At 43.8% G+C, this 18810-nt stretch overlaps 1 protein-coding gene across 1 annotated transcript in view; it reads left to right on the top strand.

Moving 5' to 3' along the window:
- znf385d (zinc finger protein 385D) overlaps positions 1-18077 on the top strand; it is a 64113-nt gene extending 46036 nt beyond the window's left edge. The window contains exons 6-7 of the mRNA XM_053326817.1: positions 5269-5370; positions 17780-18077. Of these exons, the coding sequence (XP_053182792.1) occupies positions 5269-5370; positions 17780-18031 (354 nt within the window). The 3' untranslated portion in view covers positions 18032-18077. The remainder of the gene's footprint in view (positions 1-5268; positions 5371-17779) is intronic.
- The last annotated feature ends 733 nt before the right edge of the window (positions 18078-18810 follow it).

Genomic DNA, 18810 nt, shown 5'->3' with positions numbered 1-18810 from the left:
CTTCCTTCTCTCCTCACGTCCTTCCCTCCCACCTTCCTTCTTTCCTCCCTCCCTCCTTCTCTCCCTCCTTCCCACCTACTGTCCTTCCTTCCTTCTCTCCTCACGTCCTTCCCTCCCTCCTTCCTTCTTTCCTCCCTCCCTCCTACCTTCCTTCCCACCCTCCCTCCTTTCTTCTTTCCTCCCTCCCTCCTTTCCTTCCTTCCTTCCTCCTCCCTTCCTCCCTCCTTTCCTTCCTTCTTCTTCTTCTTAACATCCTTCCTTGACTCGAGGACGACAGGAGGGTTAAATGTGGGTGGCGACACTATTCACATAATACCATTACAAATAAAAATGTTATTAAAACGTTATTCTATATATATAACCCTGTTTGTGTTGCTCACTATATAAAAGCATACATGGACAGAGGTTACAGTTATGCAGTATGTTTCCTTTTAATAAGAGAGAAAAGGCTTCGAGGGTGAAGTACTTGACCGATGTGTCACTATGGGAACATTGCTGAGGTTGCTGAAGTGTAAAATTCCCCCAAATTACATAAAGAACAGAACAGAATCACTAATGTTAGCTTAAAGTATCATAATATAGCAGCATTTTGTCCCCTGAGAGGCAGAAATCTCACAGAATAATGTAGTTACCCAACATCACAGTATGCTCCATGTTATATGTTGTTGGTGGTAAGCTAATTAGCTGGGAATGCTAACATATGTAATTCACATTAGAGCATAAAAAACACTGTTTAATTCATTCTTTACACTTTAGCTCTCATGTGTTTGCTAAAGATAGAAACAACAGCTTCCTCTCTAAGCTCTTTATTCACAGAGTATCTCTCTTACTACAGCCACAACCACAACCACATCACTTCTACATGTGAAACGTTAGCTTGACAGGCCTGCCATGCCGTGCCTAGTTACGGTTGTAAAGTTAGAAATCACTGCTCAGAGAAGGGGTGTAATGAACTGTCTTTTTACTGGCATATGGAGATTCATTCCTGTATAAATACCAAAGTACTTAAATGCAAACCAAGTACTTTAATTACAATTAATTAAGAATTTAGATCTGAAATAACAGATATCATTTAGCCGTTAGCTCTTTGGCTCATTCCCTGTGTTTACATTGCAGACACATGCAGACGCCAGGTTGCAGAGATAAATCAGGTTTTTTAAAGGCCGAGAAAACACATTTACAAGCACTGTTAATAACGTGGTTATTGTAAAACCGCTGTTGCTATGCAGATGTTCTGTAATCAGATTTCTTCCTCACGCTCGACCATATTTTTAAACCAAGGATGGCACATTTGAAGTGTTTTCGTGAAGAAGCTGCAGCCTTAACAGTTCTTTTTAATTTCGGTTTTGAGTTTGCAGATTCATAACACATTGAGCCTCTGTCATGTTTCAGAGCACTCAATTTTGCTGTTTTGCACGTGTCTGGAGTCCTTTGTCGTGCACACATCTTGCAAAAACTCTTCTGGTCGAGCATTTACAGTACACGGCCAAGAAATGAGGTTTCTAACAGCTAACAGGGTTTCTATTAATGGCTTAGATCGAGTCAGGAAACTGGTTTCTAGTTTACAAGATGTTGAACAAATTAGGTAACTACACAGCTGAGAATGATCTGATCTTTCTGTGGTGTGTTTTTTAGTGTGGCTTGGCTTAAAAACTCGGCCTTGGAATGTGTGTTTCTTGGTTGTCGCTTCAGGGCGCTCCACAAATCTTATTTTGTTGTAGCTGCTGATCATTCTGTCATGGAGGAGGAGGAGGTGGTGGGGGAAGGGAGGGAGGTGGTGGGGGAGGGGGGGCAGAGATTTAGACTGCAATACTTGAAAACCACTCTGTTCTGTCTGAACTAACCTGGAGATTTCTCACAGAAAAATAGACAGCCTTTTGTATGAATGTTTCATGCTGGGACTTATACTGAGTACTTGTGAACAGTGGCGATTCTCTGTGAAAAGAATCCAGCGTGACAAAATCCAGTTATATCCAGAAACCAGAGAAAATGTGTGACTGTTAAATCCACTGCAAGGACTTGTGTGAAATTTTAAATGCAGCCAGAAATCTGCCTTTTGTTGTCAACATATACCCGCTGTGAATTATTTATTGCCTTGAGGTTAAAAGATATTTCTGTATGTGTCATTGCAAATTATTGTATTTAACTTGTTTATTCAGATCCGCTGATTGTTTACGAGCTTTCAAACATCAGAAGATAATTATCCATGCTCGACATGTACTGTATTCATCATGGGAACATAATGTGTCATTTGGTAAATGGCTTTTCTGCACTGTACCTTTCAGCGCTATAACTGTAGTCATTTTCACCATGGGTGGTTCCAGCCACAATAAAACCTTTAAAGCTGTAATACTTTTTCACCTTCAGACAGGAGATGTATTTTTAGTCTGGCCCATGCCTTCTCAGTTGGTCAGGTTCCCACCTCAACACATGATAAGCCATCTACCCTGAAATGGCTTCTAGCCTGAGGCCGAGGTAACTGGCATCTATAAAGCATCGCAGCCAATCTGTAATAAAAAAAACCCAATGACCAACTTCACCGCTTGTCTTGAGTGGCTCTTATCCAGAAGAAAGACGTAGTATCTCAACCAGATTGCTTTGACACTGAGTTCGGCTGTTCATAGTTTTATGTGACCTCCTCTAGCGCCACCATCTGGTCAAACCTTCTACTTTTTTTTCCTGCATTATTTGCTGTGGACATTCATGGTCCCCAAAGTATTAATCTTATTACTTTGGAGAGCTCCCTGACCTTTCTTCTAGCATCACCATCAGACCACATAAAATATCAAAGCTAAATGGATTTCTAGAAGATTCCAGAGCACATTCACAAGATAAACCTCTTTTATATTGTAATTACCTCAAGGCATTTTCTTTTTAGTGCCATCCACATGACATTCTCCTACTTTTAACACTCTAAGAACGGATAGATTGTGAAATTATTCTATCAAACATGGTTATTGTATGGTGTAATGAGCGTTAGGGGCTTCTAGATCAAACACTGCCCAGAATTAAAACAGTCCAAGGCTTCGTTGGAGTCGTGTGTTGATTGAAGTTCTGCAGAAACAATGAAATGTGATCCAGGAAGTTGAGTTGGAGCTACAGATTGATGGAGACGTGTCAGAAGTCAAAACACTCACACAGGATTATACAAGACAGCAGCAACTATTTTATGTTTAGTCGATAGATTGAGAGATTGAGAGATTTAGCAGTGGAAACCAATTAAGAGCAGGTTTCCAGTTGTGTCCTGCAAATACAAACCATCGCGATTTTTTTCTGCCGATTTTTAAAAATTGATTCGATTTTTTTATTTTCTAAAGATCAGCTAAATGCAGCAGTTTAGTTTATTGTAAGATGTTGGTAGATGAGGATGTTTTTTGTGAGGGCAGGTTTCACAGTTTTAAAAGTAAATCTCACAAACTGATGTGATGCGTGTAACCCTCCTTCCATCCTTCCTTCCTCCCTTGTTTCATTCCTTCTTCCATCCTTACCTTCTTTCTTCCTTCCTTCCTCCCTTGTTTCATTCCTTCTTCCATCCTTTCCTTCTTTCTTCCTTCCTTCCTTCCTTGTTTCATTCCTTCTTCCATCCTTTCCTTCTTTCTTCCTTCCTTCCTCCATTGTTTCATTCCTTCCTCCCTTCCTCGTTTCATTCCTTCTTCCTTCCATCCTTCCTTCCTTCTTTACGTCCTCCCTTCCATCCTCCTTTCCTTCCTTCCTCCCTTGTTTCATTCCTTCTTCCATCCTTACCTTCTTTCTTCCTTCCTTGTTTCATTCCTTCTTCCATCCTTCCCTTCTTTCTTCCTTCCTTCCTCCCTTGTTTCATTCCTTCTTCCATCCTTCCTCTTTTCCTCCTTCCTTCCTTCCTTCCTTCCTTCCTCCTTTCCTTCCTTCTTCCTTCCTCCCTTCCTTCCTTGACTTGAGGACAACAGGAGGGTTAAAGGACAAACTCATCTGTAGGATTTTCTTGCCAGAGATGTAAGAAGTGTAAAATCAACCCTCTTAGTCTGAAACAGCGTTCATGTTACAAACTAATCCAGGAATGTGCATTTGCATGTATGTGATTGGCCAATCCAGAGCCTGGCCAGATGATGTGGGGTTGTGTTGCAGCAAAAGTGGATCCAGTTCAACTATTTGCTGGACAACCATTGCTTTTTTTTTTTTTTTTTTTTTGCCAAGTTGTGTGCAGTGGCACCCCCGCTGCGTGAACACACTGCACCCATTCAAATAAATGGGTGGTCTGCATTTTTTCACGCTCCACACCATTTATAGCCTGAACGCAGCCTTCCTTCAAATCTTCTGACTTCACTTTCCTGCTGTGTGCACACATTGAACCATCTTGGTAGCCATGGCGACGCTAACTCCTGGCCAAACCAACAGTGAATGATATACAGTATAACGTGTCTTAAATATAGAAAGTTAGAGTTGTGATGACAGCTGCTCTTTTTCTTTTCAGTCTTTTTTTGAAAAAACAAAACATGCTGCCTAAAGTTGAACTCTCATATTAAGATAAATGAACATTTACTGTAATGCTGAATATCGGTAATGGGACTTTCCTAATTTAAACAAAAAATTAAAATGATGATTAATTTTCTACCAGTGTGTTCCCATTAAAATGTACCAGTGCGTCATCATCGTAACTTCTTCCATATGCATAATATCCACCATCTCTCTCTTCTAATGACCCTAATTACTATCATTACTTTGAACTGTTGACAGTGGTGGGTTTGTAGTGATTCTGATTGATTTGTGTTATATTTCCAGGAGTGTTTCTGCCCGGTGGGAGATACTGAATCATATCGTAGTCAGAAACTCTTGATATCTCTGATTCAGACTTACAGGTTGGAGTTTGACTCATAATTACAGTTTGAATGACTTGAATACAACATTATTCAATCCATGATGGTCTAGAAATGAGGAGAAATGGTGTTTGTTGAAGGGTGTTGAAAGCATAAATATTAAATAAACAATGATGGATTTTTTTCTTCTTCTCAAAAATGTACCATCATTGTTGAGTAAGGATTTCTTCCAAGGCTAAATTTGTAGTTGGCCTATGTTACAAATACCAATGTGATTTGGAAAGAGGATTTCTTCACAGGAGCGAAACTTGAAGCTCTGGTTTCACTTTGGCTCTCAGTAGTGAAAATTAAATGTTGATTTTAAGCTATGAGCAGCATATGAAAATCACAGATAGACACGATGTATGCAAGCATTCATTGTTACGTCTGAAACTTCTATGCCTCACTCAATACGTGTTTTCCGTCTCCTTTTCAGCACATCAGCAGCCGGCGTCATAAAGACCGAGCAGCAGGTAAACCAGCCAAACCTAAATACAGCCCCTACAGCAAACCACAGAAAGGCCAGACCAAGCAACCGGTGAGTCACTGCACGCCTCAATCAGCTTATCAGCAAAAAAAAGTATGAGTGTCGACACAACAATCACAGCAGCTTCTTAAGAGACAGACATATCAAACCATGAGAGACACTGTTGTTTTTGTTTTAAATCTAAAAAAACTTAAAAAAAATTTATTGTGAGATCCAACAAGTTGAATCAAGGGCAGCTGGACTTGGTTGCAGATGCTTGACAATGCCTCCCATTCTTTGAGAGGCGGAAGGAGCTCGATGGTTATTGAGTTTGGAGGATGGAGGCGGGCCAAAGCACGCTCACAAAAAAAAGAGAAGAACTTTGTGTGTCTGTCTGACTGGTGGGGAGTCTAATGCATTTAACCTCTGTGGGGGTCTTTATTAATGTCATTGATACCATTTAGTTCGTTAAGAGTCGTTGGAGTCACCTTAAGCCAAGTGTAAATGTTATAAAGTCTCCTGGGAAGGCATGATAGGATGTCCTTCACTTCTTTTCCAAACCATCTGTCCTCCCTTTCTAAAACATGCACATTGTTGTCCTTGAAAGAGTGTTGCTGTAGTTAAAATGCTGAGTCTTAACTTGAGGATTTGGCCCTCCCGTGTTGAACCATGGATTTGTTTAATAGTTGTTTAGTTTTCCTGATAAACGAGTCTATGCGTTCCTCACTACATCGGACCGTGTCTCTCTCAGGTAGACCAGGTTCTGTCTTGCTGGGTTAGAAAAACACAGAGATCCTTGTTGAAAATCCTCCTCAGTTTCTCTGATACTCCAAACATGCAAGGAATGACAATATTGAGCCTTTCTTCTTCTTTTTTTTTTTCGCCACCCGCAGCGTTGGTGTTCTTCCTGGATCTTACCAATGTTTTCACAAAGCTCAAGTTACTGTATCCACAAGCTTAAAGTGCAAAGTCTGTACAGTTAATGCACAGAGTACTATATCAAGGAAACTAAAGAAGCATTAAGCAAACACACGGCTCAGCGTAGGAGAGCCAAGTCCTCAGATTAAGACTCAGCAGTTTACCTTAAAACCTGAAAGATAAGGATGAAGGAGCTGATCTATGTCAAAGTACAGAAACTGCCTCTCAATATTCACAACTCCAACCATTGTCATTTACACCTGGCCTAAGGGCCCATTTATGCTCAATGGGAGAAACCAATGATACGGAGGTTCATGAAATAAATGATTAAAACAGTTAAAGGCCCATTTATGCTCAACGGACGTACGAAAATGTATCCGTCCGTTTCAAACGATGCTACCGTCACTGCTCACATACTTCCATACGTCCTTTACGTTGGCATGGATGTTAACCAATACATCCACCAGGGGGCAGCACAGAGTCAATACATCCACCAGGGGGCAGCGCAGAGTCAATACATCCACCAGGGGGCAGCACAGAGTCAATGCATCCACCAGGGGGCAGCATAGAGTCAATACATCCACCAGGGGGCAGCACAGAGTCAATACATCCACCAGGGGGCAGCACAGAGTCAATACATCCACCAGGGGGCAGCGCAGAGTCAATACATCCACCAGGGGGCAGCGCAGAGTCAATACATCCACCAGGGGGCAGCGCAGAGTCAATACATCCACCAGGGGGCAGCACAGAGTCACTACATCCACCAGGGGGCAGCACAGAGTCAATACATCCACCAGGGGGCAGCGCAGAGTCAATACATCCACCAGGGGGCAGCGCAGAGTCAATACATCCACCAGGGGGCAGCACAGAGTCAATGCATCCACCAGGGGGCAGCATAGAGTCAATACATCCACCAGGGGGCAGCACAGAGTCAATACATCCACCAGGGGGCAGCGCAGAGTCAATACATCCACCAGGGGGCAGCGCAGAGTCAATACATCCACCAGGGGGCAGCACAGAGTCAAACAATACATCCACCAGGGGGCAGCACAGAGTCAATACATCCACCAGGGGGCAGCACAGAGTCAATACATCCACCAGGGGGCAGCACAGAGTCAATACATCCACCAGGGGGCAGCGCAGAGTCAATACATCCACCAGGGGGGAGCACAGAGTCAATACATCCACCAGGGGGCAGCGCAGAGTCAATACATCCACCAGGGGGCAGCACAGAGTCAATACATCCACCAGGGGGCAGCGCAGAGTCAATACATCCACCAGGGGGCAGCACAGAGTCAAACAATACATCCACCAGGGGGCAGCACAGAGTCAATACATCCACCAGGGGGCAGCACAGAGTCAATACATCCACCAGGGGGCAGCACAGAGTCAATACATCCACCAGGGGGCAGCACAGAGTCAAAAACCAACATGGCGACTGTGGAGGAGATATTGATAATGTTCCTCTTGTTGCATAAAAGACAATAACCATATGTTTAAAGTTTCTAACCAACTCACAAAACCTTTCCTCAAAAAGTTCCTCCATTGTTCTTCTTCGTGTCTCAATAGAGCTACGTGTCGAGTTGAGACAGCAACACTGCCCCCCCATGGTTTCCAGTGGTACTGCTCCGTTTGGTCCGTATCTGTAAGCTTTATGGAAACGTGCAGAAATACGGACGAAATGAACGCAGAGCACAGACAGAAGGCTCCGTCCGTATCCGTATTTAACGTATATAAATGGGCCTTAATGTGACTCCAACGACTCTAAAGGCGTCATCATTGCATCAGCTATCTTAATTGATGCTTCCTGGCACATTGACCCTAGCCTGTTCCGAAACATCATTTTCTCGGCCTTTCCAATCCTCTTATTTTGGTTCTGAGAAGCAAGGAGGGATCTCAGAGGAGCTTGAGCAAAGAGAGACGAGAGCAGCCTCCACAGAAGTCTTTTACCAGCCGACACGCCCCGTTATTCATTGATTGGCTGCAGAAGCTGATCAGACTGATCTGATACATCACTGTGGTTTAAAGAAGAAGTGGAGAGACAGATTACAGAATAAAGTCAACTGTGTCACTGTCATATTTTGTTTTCTAATTCATCATCTAGTTAAAAAGCTGTTAATTGTCCATCTGATCAACAAAATAACCATAAACAGCTTTCTTCATTTATTAGAAAGAGTTTTTCTTTTTATGATAAATTATTCCCTCCATTAACTGCTGTCATGGATGAATGTTATATAAGGAGAGTCTGTCAGCATGAGACACATTTTAAACACATTTATATTTTACATCATTTGAGGCTGAAACTTTCTGAGCGTCAGGTTTGATATGAGTTACATAATACATCATATTAATTATTCCTGAAACATTTAGCATAATAAACACGATCAGTGTTCAAAAAACACCCTGATCATATTCTGGGTTAATAAATAATGCATTCACAATCAGCAGTTAATAATGAATTAATAACTGCCAGTATATTCTGCCTGTAGCAATGGTTCATATACCTCTGAGCAGGTTTTCATCCATGTGCTGGTATAATATAATATAACAGGCTGCAGGGAGAAACTGTGCACCTATATTTGTATTAGCACAGTGCATGTGTGTGCAGACACAAAATCAACCCGTCAAAAATGGCTACAGCTGTCAAATCTGACTGACAGCCGATCCAGCTGTGATCAGCTGACGCCGTCATCAGAACCAGACGTCGCTTCACTTGACACTTCGGAGAAAACAATGTCTTATTTCTGTCTCGTCTCTCCTCGAGTGGTTTCCTTACGTCTCTTCATGCGTCCATTGCAGGCGGGGAGTTCCTGTCCTCTGAAATGAGGCCAACCAGGAAGTAACTTAGAGCTGCATTCTATCAAAAGGCCACCAGGGGGCGACCGTCTCTATACAAGTCAATGGAGAATTCACCAACTTCTCACTTGATTTCTAACCTCAGTAAACGTTTTCAAAATGTGTTTATGGTCTCAATCGCTAGTTTAAAGCCTTCTTCAATGCAGTATGATGTTCATTTGGGACATTTTGGCCTCCCTGATTTTATATGTGACGATAAAGCAGGGTATGCATTAGGGCGTGGCTACGTCCTGATTGACAGGTTGATTGACCAATGTCCTTGAGATCCAGCCCTCGCAACCAATCGCAGCCTCAACGCTCCGCCGTTGGTCCCGCCCATACGTCCGTCCATGGCCCCGCCTCATGCCCATATAAGTAGAATCCGTGTTCATTTTTTCCCAGAATGCACCTGAAATTTTCAAGATGGCGCTGCCCAGATTAGAAACTATTGGCTTCCGAGCAGCAGTCCACAAACCAATGAGTGACGTCACGGATGTTACGTCTGTTTCTTTTATACAGTCTGTGGTCCATTGTGGGCCGGACTACAACACAAATGTAGATGCAATTTAAGATAACTAAGAAGTACCGCTGGGATTCCCCACCAGTCAGAACTGAAGAAGCCCTTTGGATGAGAGGTGAAACATCTTTAAGTTGCCCTTGATTCAACCCTCCTTGAATACCGATGACCTGGATGACTGAGAGTCTTCACACACATCTGTTCATTGTCATTCTCTCTTATTCCACCCACTTCCTTTGCCTGCAGCTTGCAGGTCAAATATAAATCGTATGTCTGTGCTCGACCATAATATGAAGCGTTCTCTGCTGCTCTGTTTGTATTAGAGAGAGCTGAGAGCTGCATGCAGTTCAGTTTCTTCGCTTATCAGCAAGAAATCCTGCACACCCTCTTCTAAAGTGTAATAGGGTCTGCTCTTTGATAAGGCACGTTCAATCCACTCGACGCCACCTAGTTCAATAAAATGTCAACTTTCATAACTGGATCACCCGTTAACTGGATTTTATTAAAAATCCATGGCAGAGAGAAGCCGTGATTTAATTTGAAAACTTGATATTTTATTGACAAAAATGGGCTATATCAAGGCACGTCTGAGCCAGCACTGGAGGCAGAATTCAGTTTTGGGTCGAATACTATTTAGAGGTAATTGTAAATGTCGGTTTTAACTTATTTGAAGTACTTGTGGTCCTCTGCGTCAGAGCAGCTCGGATTAGTGTCAGGCAAGTTGACAAAACCACAGTATCAGAGAAGCGTACTGAAATAACTTTACGATACTCGCTGTCCTATGTCTCCTTGTTCTCCAGGAAAACACAAAGCTAGGAGTACCACATGACACGATCCCTCCTTTCCTTCCTTCTCCCTCCTTTCCATCCTTCTTCCCTCCCTCCCTCCTTCCTTCCTTCCTTCCTTCCAGGAAAACACAAAGCTAGGAGTACCACATGACACGATCCCTCCTTTCCTTCCTTCTTCCCTCCCTCCTTCTTTTCTTTTCTCCCCTCCTTCCTTCCTTCCTTCCTTCCTTCCAGGAAAACACAAAGCTAGGAGTACCACATGACACAATCCCTCCTTTCCTTCCTTCTTCCCTCCCTCCTTCTTTTCTTTTCTCCCCTCCTTCCTTCCTTCCTTCCTTCCTTCCTTCCAGGAAAACACAAAGCTAGGAGTACCACATGACACGATCCCTCCTTTCCTTCCTTCTTCCCTCCCTCCTTCTTTTCTTTTCTCCCCTCCTTCATTCCTTCCTTCCTCCTCCCTCCTTCCTTCCTTCTTTCTTTCCTCCCTTCATCCCTCCTTTTCTCCCTTCCTTCCTTCCTTCTTCCATCATCCTTCCTCCCTCCTTTCCTTCCTTCTTCCTCCCTTCCATCCTTCCTCTCTCCCTCCCTCCCTCCTTCTTTTCTTTTCTTCCCTCCTTCCTGGAAAACAAAAAGCTTGGAGTACCACATGACACGATCCCTCCTTTCCTTCCTTCTCCCTCCTTTCCATCCTTCTTCCCTCCCTCCCTCCCTCCTTCTTTTCTTTTCTCCCCTCCTTCCTTCCTTCCTTCCTTCCTTCCTTTCTTTCCTCCCTTCATCCCTCCTTTTCTCCCTTCATCCCTCCTTTCCTTCCTTCCTTCCTTCCTTCTTCCATCATCCTTCCTCCCTCCTTTCCTTCCTTCTTCCTCCCTTCCACCCTTCCTCTCTCCCTCCCTCTCTCCTTCTTTTCTTTTCTCCCCTCCTTCCTTCCTTCCTTCCTTCTTTCCTCCCTTCATCCCTCCTTTCCTTCCTTCCTTCTTCCATCATCCTTCCTCCCTCCTTTCCTTCCTTCCTTCTTCCTCCCTTCCATCCTTCCTCTCTCCCTCCCTCCCTCCCTCCTTCTTTTCTTTTCTCCCCTCCTTCCTTCCTTCCTTCCTTCCTGGAAAACAAAAAGCTAGGAGTACCACATGACACGATCCCTCCTTTCCTTCCTTCTCCCTCCCTCCTTCTTTTCTTTTCTCCCCTCCTTCCTTCCTTCCTTCCTTCCTGGAAAACACAAAGCTAGGAGTACCACATGACACGATCCCTCCTTTCCTTCCTTCTCCCTCCTTTCCATCCTTCTTCCCTCCCTCCCTCCTTCTTTTCTTTTCTTCCCTCCTTCATTCCTTCCTTCCTCCTCCCTCCTTCCTTCCTTCTTTCCTCCCTTCATCCCTCCTTTTCTCTCTTCATCCCTCCCTCCCTCCCTCCTTCTTTTCTTTCCTTCCCTCCTTCATTCCTTCCTTCCTCCCCCCTCCTTCCTTCCTTCTTTCCTTCCTTCATCCCTCCTTTTCTCCCTTCATCCCTCCTTTCCTTCCTTCCTTCTTCCATCATCCTTCCTCCCTCCTTTCCTTCCTTCTTCCTCCCTTCCATCTTTCCTCTCTCTCTCCCTCCCTCCTTCTTTTCTTTTCTCCCCTCCCTCCTTCCTTCCTTTTAGATCTTAGAGAATCCCTCAGAAAATGGCATTCATCACTCCCACTGTTTGCCGAGACGAAGCGCGGGGGTTACCAGTGTGGGGGAAATGACTTTTCTGAAACCCATCATTGACTGGGTTAACGGAGAGGAGCTACTTTGATGAGCGGAGAGTAAAGAATGCTTCCCATAGGGTTACGATGCCTGAGTCAATGATTGATAACCCATGGCAACGGCTGCCATCCCGGTGCCGTGAGACCGTCGCTTTTCCATTACTGATACAGAAGATTAGGCCAGATAACTTCCACAACCTTTTCACCCTATTAGGCTGTTATCTGTTCCTGTATCGGTCACTCCGTCTTCTCTTTCCTTCTCTTTTTCTTTCCTTCTCTTTTTCTTTCCTTCTTTTCTTTTACAGTAAAACATAACACACAACATAAAACATGTGCTGAGGTTAGTAGTTGGTAGCTTTGATCACAAAGACCTCCTTCCTTCTTTCCTCCCTTTCTTCATCCTTCCTCCCTCCTTTCCTTCCTTCTTTCCTCCCTTCATCCCTCCTTTTCTCCCTTCTTCCTCCCTTCCTTCCTCCCTTTCTTCATCCCTCCTTCATTCTTTCCTCCCTTCCTTCAACCCTCCTTTCCTTCCTTCTTCCTTCCTCCCTTCCATCCATCCTCCCTCCCTCCTTTCCTTCCTTCTTCCTCCCTTCCTTCCTCCCTTCCTCCCTTTCTTCATCCCTCCTTCATTCTTTCCTCCCTTCCTTCAACCCTCCTTTCCTTCCTTCTTCCTTCCTCCCTTCCATCCATCCTTCCTCCCTCCTTTCCTTCCTTCTTCCTCCCTTCCTTCCTTCCTCTCTCCCTCCCTCCCACCTTCTTTTCTTTCCTTCCTCCCTCCCTTCCTTCCTTCCTTCCTTCTTTAACATAAAACATGTGCTGAGGTTAGTAGTTGGTAGCTTTGATCAAACAGACTGTGGTGGGTGTGCTGTTTAACCCCCGTAGCATCACTGAGGGTGCTGCTCCAGGCTGCACCCTACACTGATAAGACCCACACTGAGGTTAAACCCCCGGGAAGAAGCTGTGTGGGGTAAGCTTCCTCCCTTCCATCATCCTTCCTCTCTCCCTCCATTCCTCCCTCCCTCCTTCTTTTCTTTTCTTCCCTCCTTCATTCCTTCCTTCCTCCCTTCATCCCTCCCTCCCTCCCTCCTTTAACATAAAACATGTGCTGAGGTTAGTAGTTGGTAGCTTTGATCAAACAGACTATGGTGGGTCTTTTCTTTCTTCCTTCATTCCTTCCTTCCTTTCCTTCCTTCCTTCCTTCCTTCCTTGTGCTTTTTAACCCCCGTAGCATCACTGAGGGTGTTTTTTTTTTTTTTTCGGGGGCAGCTCCAGGCTGCACCCTACACTGATAAGACCCACACTGAGGTTAAACCCCTGGGAAGAAGCTGAAAGAGGCTTATTTCAGTTAATCAAGACCGGTGGTGAGTCGGTGTCCGTTGGGGGAAAGGGAGGTTATGGATTTACAGATTGTGTACACGAGATGAAATACTTGAAGAGTGAGATTTCGCTTACTGGGTGTCAAATTACGACCTCTGAAGTACACATTATATAACACACTCTCACTTTATTTCTATTTATGTCATATAGTGGGTTTTATTTTACATCTTATATTACATTCATGTTTTTCTTTTTAACCCTTAAACAGACCTTACTAGTTATGTCATTTGCACCTCAAGCAAGGAAGGAAGGAAAGGATGGAAGAAGGAAGGAAAGAAGGAAGGAAGGTAAGCAAGGGAGGAAGAAGGAAGGAAAGGAAGGAGGGAGGAAGGAAGGAAGGTAGGAAGGAAAGGAGGGAAGAAGGAAGGAAAGGAGGGAGGAAGGGAAGGAAGGGAGGGAGGAAGGAAAGCAAGGGAGGAAGAAGGAAGGAAAGGAAGGAGGGAGGAAGGAAAGGACGGAAGAAGGAAGGAAAGGAGGAAGGAAGGGAAGCAAGGGAGGAAGAAGGAAGGAAAGGAAGGAGGGAGGAAGGAAGGTAGGAAGGAAAGGAAGGAAGAAGGAAGGAAAGGAGGGAAGGAAGGGAGGAAGGAAGGACAGATGAAGGAAGGAAGAAAGGACAGAAGGAGGGAACATTTACCCTAACAGCTGAACTTAGATCTGAGGAAGGAAGGAAGGAAGGACGGACAGATGAAGGAAGGAAGGAAGGACAGATGAAGGAAGGAAGGAAGGAAGGACAGAGGAAGGAAGGAAGGAAGGAAGGAAGGAAGGACAGAGGAAGGACCCGGGAGGACAACAGGAAGGTTAAAGAGTCTGTATCTCCTGGTGCACGTTGTCTGTTTAAGGGTCTTTTCCATGAGAAGCACTTGCTGCATGTACTTTATTATGTTGTAAAGAGCTCTGAGCTTTGAGCTGAGTATTTCTTGTATGAAAGGTGCTTTAAAAAATAATTAACTCCTCACTACTCAGAAATTGTTCCTTTACATTGCGCAGAAAGAAGACTGACTTTGACATAACTAGATCACCACTACTGTACAAACACACTGCAATACAATTATAATCATTATTTGAGTTGAATTGCAGCATTTGAAGCTATAAATGAGGTCAGCTATTTGCTATTTGCTATTTGATATGTAAGTTTTAGGTTTTGAGTCGATAGTCAAGCTCCAAGGAAACTAAATTACCCCGAATGCGTCCAAATGATATAATGAAATAATGATTTCCAAATTGCAGGTAGAGCAAGTCAAACAACTGAAGAGAAGTTGAATGTGTGGCAGGTTGACATGTTTACTGCTGTTTCCTTTGTTAGCTGCTGCTGCGTGTTGCAAATCATGTGGAACATTTTCAACAATTAGCAGCTGATTTCTGGCACCTGTGAGACTCTCTGGCTCCGACTCTGTGTAGCCTGCAGGCAGCCGTCTCTACAGAAGCAGGATCATGCCCTCAGTCACCATGTTCTGTTTATTTTTCTATTTCTTGTAATAATAAAACTTAAATAATAAGAATAGCCTTACACTTTACCCTCTGTTTGTGACTCCACTGTGTTGCCTCCACTGAGCCTGTTTACAGGGAAACAGGGGAATCGTGACAGTGAAACCAATTAACTATAACAAGTGCAGTCACATCTGGAAACTAAGCAACAGGGACTGCAAAATGCTAGTTTTTACAAATAATTTGTTTAGACTATGACATGTTGGATAAAAGTTTACAAAATGTTGATCCTAGAGCCCAATGTGTCCTCAAACTGTGAGACCAAAGCCCAGAGATTTGAATTTATAATGATACACAAGACAGAGAAGCAGTTTATCTTCATATTTAAGAAGCTGGAAATAGTGAATTGGTTTGAATTGTTTCCTGAAAAATGAAATGATTCACTAATTATCAGGATTGTTGAAAAATGTTGAGCCAGTCATCAAACCTCACTACTTTTGTGGTGCTGAATACCAAAATGTAGGCAAAGCAGTTTTATTTATATACCACATAACCCTAACCCTAACCCTAACCCCCCCCCCCCCATAATAAAAACAAAGTACAGAAAAATAGAAAGAGAGAAATAAAATGCTAGAATAGAGCATTAAATATAAGATTGCACCATAAAATAATAAATTAGCTTTAAAATCATTAAAAGGACATAGAGTGCAAATGAAAGATTAAAATGTAAAGTGCTTTAAAAGAGCTCAATCATAAGCTCAGGAGAAGAGAAATGTTTTTAACCTGGATTTAAAAATGATTTCAGTTCTGCTGCTAGTTTGTTCCAGTTGTGTAAAAGCTGCTTCATCATGTTTAGTTTGAACTCTGGGCTCAACTATCTGACCTGAGTCAGTAGATCTCAGAGCTCTGGGCTCAACTATCTGACCTGAGTCAGTAGATCTCAGAGCTCTGGGCTCAACTATCTGACCTGAGTCAGTAGATCTCAGAGCTCTGGGCTCAACTATCTGACCTGAGTCGGTAGATCTCAGAGCTCTGGGCTCAACTATCTGACCTGAGTCAGTAGATCTCAGAGCTCTGGGCTCAACTATACAACATTTTTTTGTTCCTGTATCAATCAAACTACTGAATAGCCAGAAATGAATGTATGTGATGGTTTTGCGTATGGAAATGAAATTGTGTATTATGACTCTAGTCTAGAGAGTGTGTGTGGATGTATGAATGAATGAATGGATCTATGAGTGTCTGTGATGGAGTGCTGGGATGTGTGACTGAACCTATATTTATGATGGAATGAATGTTTTGGTAGGTTGCCATGGTGATGTGGAGAGGGCGATGGGAGGTGATGTGATGCAAATGCCTGTGTGAATGCTTTGATGGGGAGGGGGGGAGGGGGGGGGGGGGTGTATGGCGGTACATGAGTAGGATCATCCAGTGTCTTTTTTACCGTACGTTTGTTTGCATGTTAGTTTAGTTTTTTATTGTATGTTATTTATGCAACACTGTCCCTGTCTCCAAGATAAACCTAAACCTAACCTAACTATCTGACCTGATGTATCCAAATATGACCAAATATTGGAAACTGTGCTTGAGTTTTCTCAGATTTTTTACTTATTGTTTGATCAAATAGTTGATTTAAATCTTAATTGTGTATTAACCCTCGTGTCGTCCTCCTGGGTCAAATTGACCCCATCTTATTCTCTCCTCCCTTCCTTCCTTCCGTCTGTACTTCCTCCATCCCCCTTTCTTCCCTCCTTCCTCCCTCCTTTCCTTCCTTCCTTATTCCTTCCTCCTTTCCTTCCTCCCTTCCTTCTTTCCTCCCTCCCTCCTTCTCTCTTTCTTTCCTCTGTCCTTCTTTCCTACATTCCTTCTTTCCTACATTCCTTCTTTCCTTTCCTCCCTTCCTCCCTCCTTTCCTTCCTTCTTCCTTCCTTCCTTCCTCCCTTCCTCCCTCCCTCCCTCCCTTCCTTCCTTCCTTCCTTCATTGAGGACTTGAGGACAACAGGAGGGTTAAACAACTTTATTTAGCCATAGTTCTTGTATGGCTGCTTGTTTTTACATTTAACTAAATAAAAAAGAGGTTTATAGAGAAACATGTTCTTATTTCTCATGTTGGTATCTGTACTGAAACCTACTAATGCTTTGTAGCAGAGTTTGTAATACATTTAAATTGTTTATTATTAAATATTTAAATGTTTCTAGAGCAGGGGTGTCAAACATGCGGCCCGTGGGCCAGAACCGGCCCGCCAAGGGGTGCTATCCGGCCCACTTTCCTTTCTTTTCCTTTCTTCCATCTGTCCTTCCTACTTCCTTTTATCCTTTCTTTGTTCCCTTCCATCTTTCCTTCCTCCCTTTCTTCCATCTGTCCTTCCTACTTCCTTTTATCCTTTCTTTGTTCCCTTCCATTTGTCCTTCTTCCCTTTCTTCCACCTGTACTTCCTACTTCCTTTTATCCTTTCTTTGTTCCTTCCTTCCTTTCTTCCTTCCATCTGTCCTTCCTCCCTTTCTTCCTTCTGTCCTTCTGTCCTTCTTCCCTTTCTTCCTTCTGTCCTTCCTTCCACCAGTCCTTCTGTCCTTCCTACCTTTCTTCCCTCCTTCCTTTTGCCTCTCTTTCCTTCCTTTCTTCCTTTTTTCCCTCCATCTTTTTAATGATCCGGCCCACATGAGATCAAATTGGTCTGTATGTGTCCCTTGAATGAAAAAGTTCTTGTATGGCTGCTTGTTTTTACATTTAACTAAATAAAAAAGAGATTTATAGAGAAACATGTTCTTATTTCTCATGTTGGTATCTGTACTGAAACCTGCTAATGCTTTGTAGCAGAGTTTGTAATACATTTCAATAGTTTTCCATTAAATATTTAGATGTTTCTAGACTGTACTGACCGGCTTGTGTCTTTCTCTCCCAGATAAAGTTGACGCTGGGGAAGGAGCGGCAGTGCCAGACTCTGACCAGCCTCATCCCTGCTCATCTGGCAGCCGTGGCAGCAGCAGCCGCCGCCGCCCTCGGCAACACGTTCACACACCGCACGAACCCCGCCACTAACCACACCCCGACCCCCGCCCTCTTCCAGACACAGACCCTCCCCGCTGCACTGCTCCGCCCGGCCCCAGGGCCTGTCAGGACCTCCCACCCACAAGTCCTATTTGCCCCTTACTGACCTGTTTGACCCGTCATAGAAAGACCAATCCACGTGTTTCATCACCCCAGACCGAGCCAAGGAGTCGTGGCAGAATCTGTGCTCCTTCTATGCATCCGGGATACTGAACATCTTCACCCCCCCTCACCCCCCCACCCCTCTGATCAGACCACTTGTCACCTCCTCTCCTTGTACGGATTATCCTGCATTTAAAGCTAAAACTACAGAAAAGCATTTCCTCATGATGGATTTATTTCTCTAATTCCACTTAAAACCTGGGCTAGACATGCTTTCTGTTGTGTGCTGTGCTGCGGCGGCTCATGGCTCACACAACCCCCCCCCCCCCCCCCCACCCCTCCCCCACCCGGACCATGGACTCGGACTTGCATCGTACCGCAATAATGTATAACACTAACACCCACCTGTGAACTATGCAGTGTCATTATTTCATGATGCAAGACGGCACAGTTTGAGCTAAAAAGCTAATAAAAAAAAAAAAAAAAAAGAAAGACGGTAGGGATATGCTTTTTGTAAAGATACAGCGTGGCAGTGAGATCATTGCTTTAGTGGAGGATTACTGTCGCTCATAATTTAAAAGGCTGTTACTGATTATAAGAGCGAGCAAAAGGCCCTCCTCTGTTCCTGTATGCACTTTAAGCCCCTCCTCTGTTGATGTCTACATTAGATGGCTAGACTGTGTTAGATGGTTTAGAGTACGTGTCGTAATGTGTGTTTTTTGTATTTGTCTCTTGCATATCTGTGTGTGTCTGTGTGTGTGTGTGTGTGTGTGTGAGTGTGTA

Source organism: Scomber japonicus, chromosome 10 (genome assembly GCF_027409825.1).
Source record: "Scomber japonicus isolate fScoJap1 chromosome 10, fScoJap1.pri, whole genome shotgun sequence".
NCBI lineage: Eukaryota > Metazoa > Chordata > Actinopteri > Scombriformes > Scombridae > Scomber > Scomber japonicus.
Note: the sequence above shows the minus strand (reverse complement) of the source record. Positions and strands in the feature narration are given on the sequence as shown.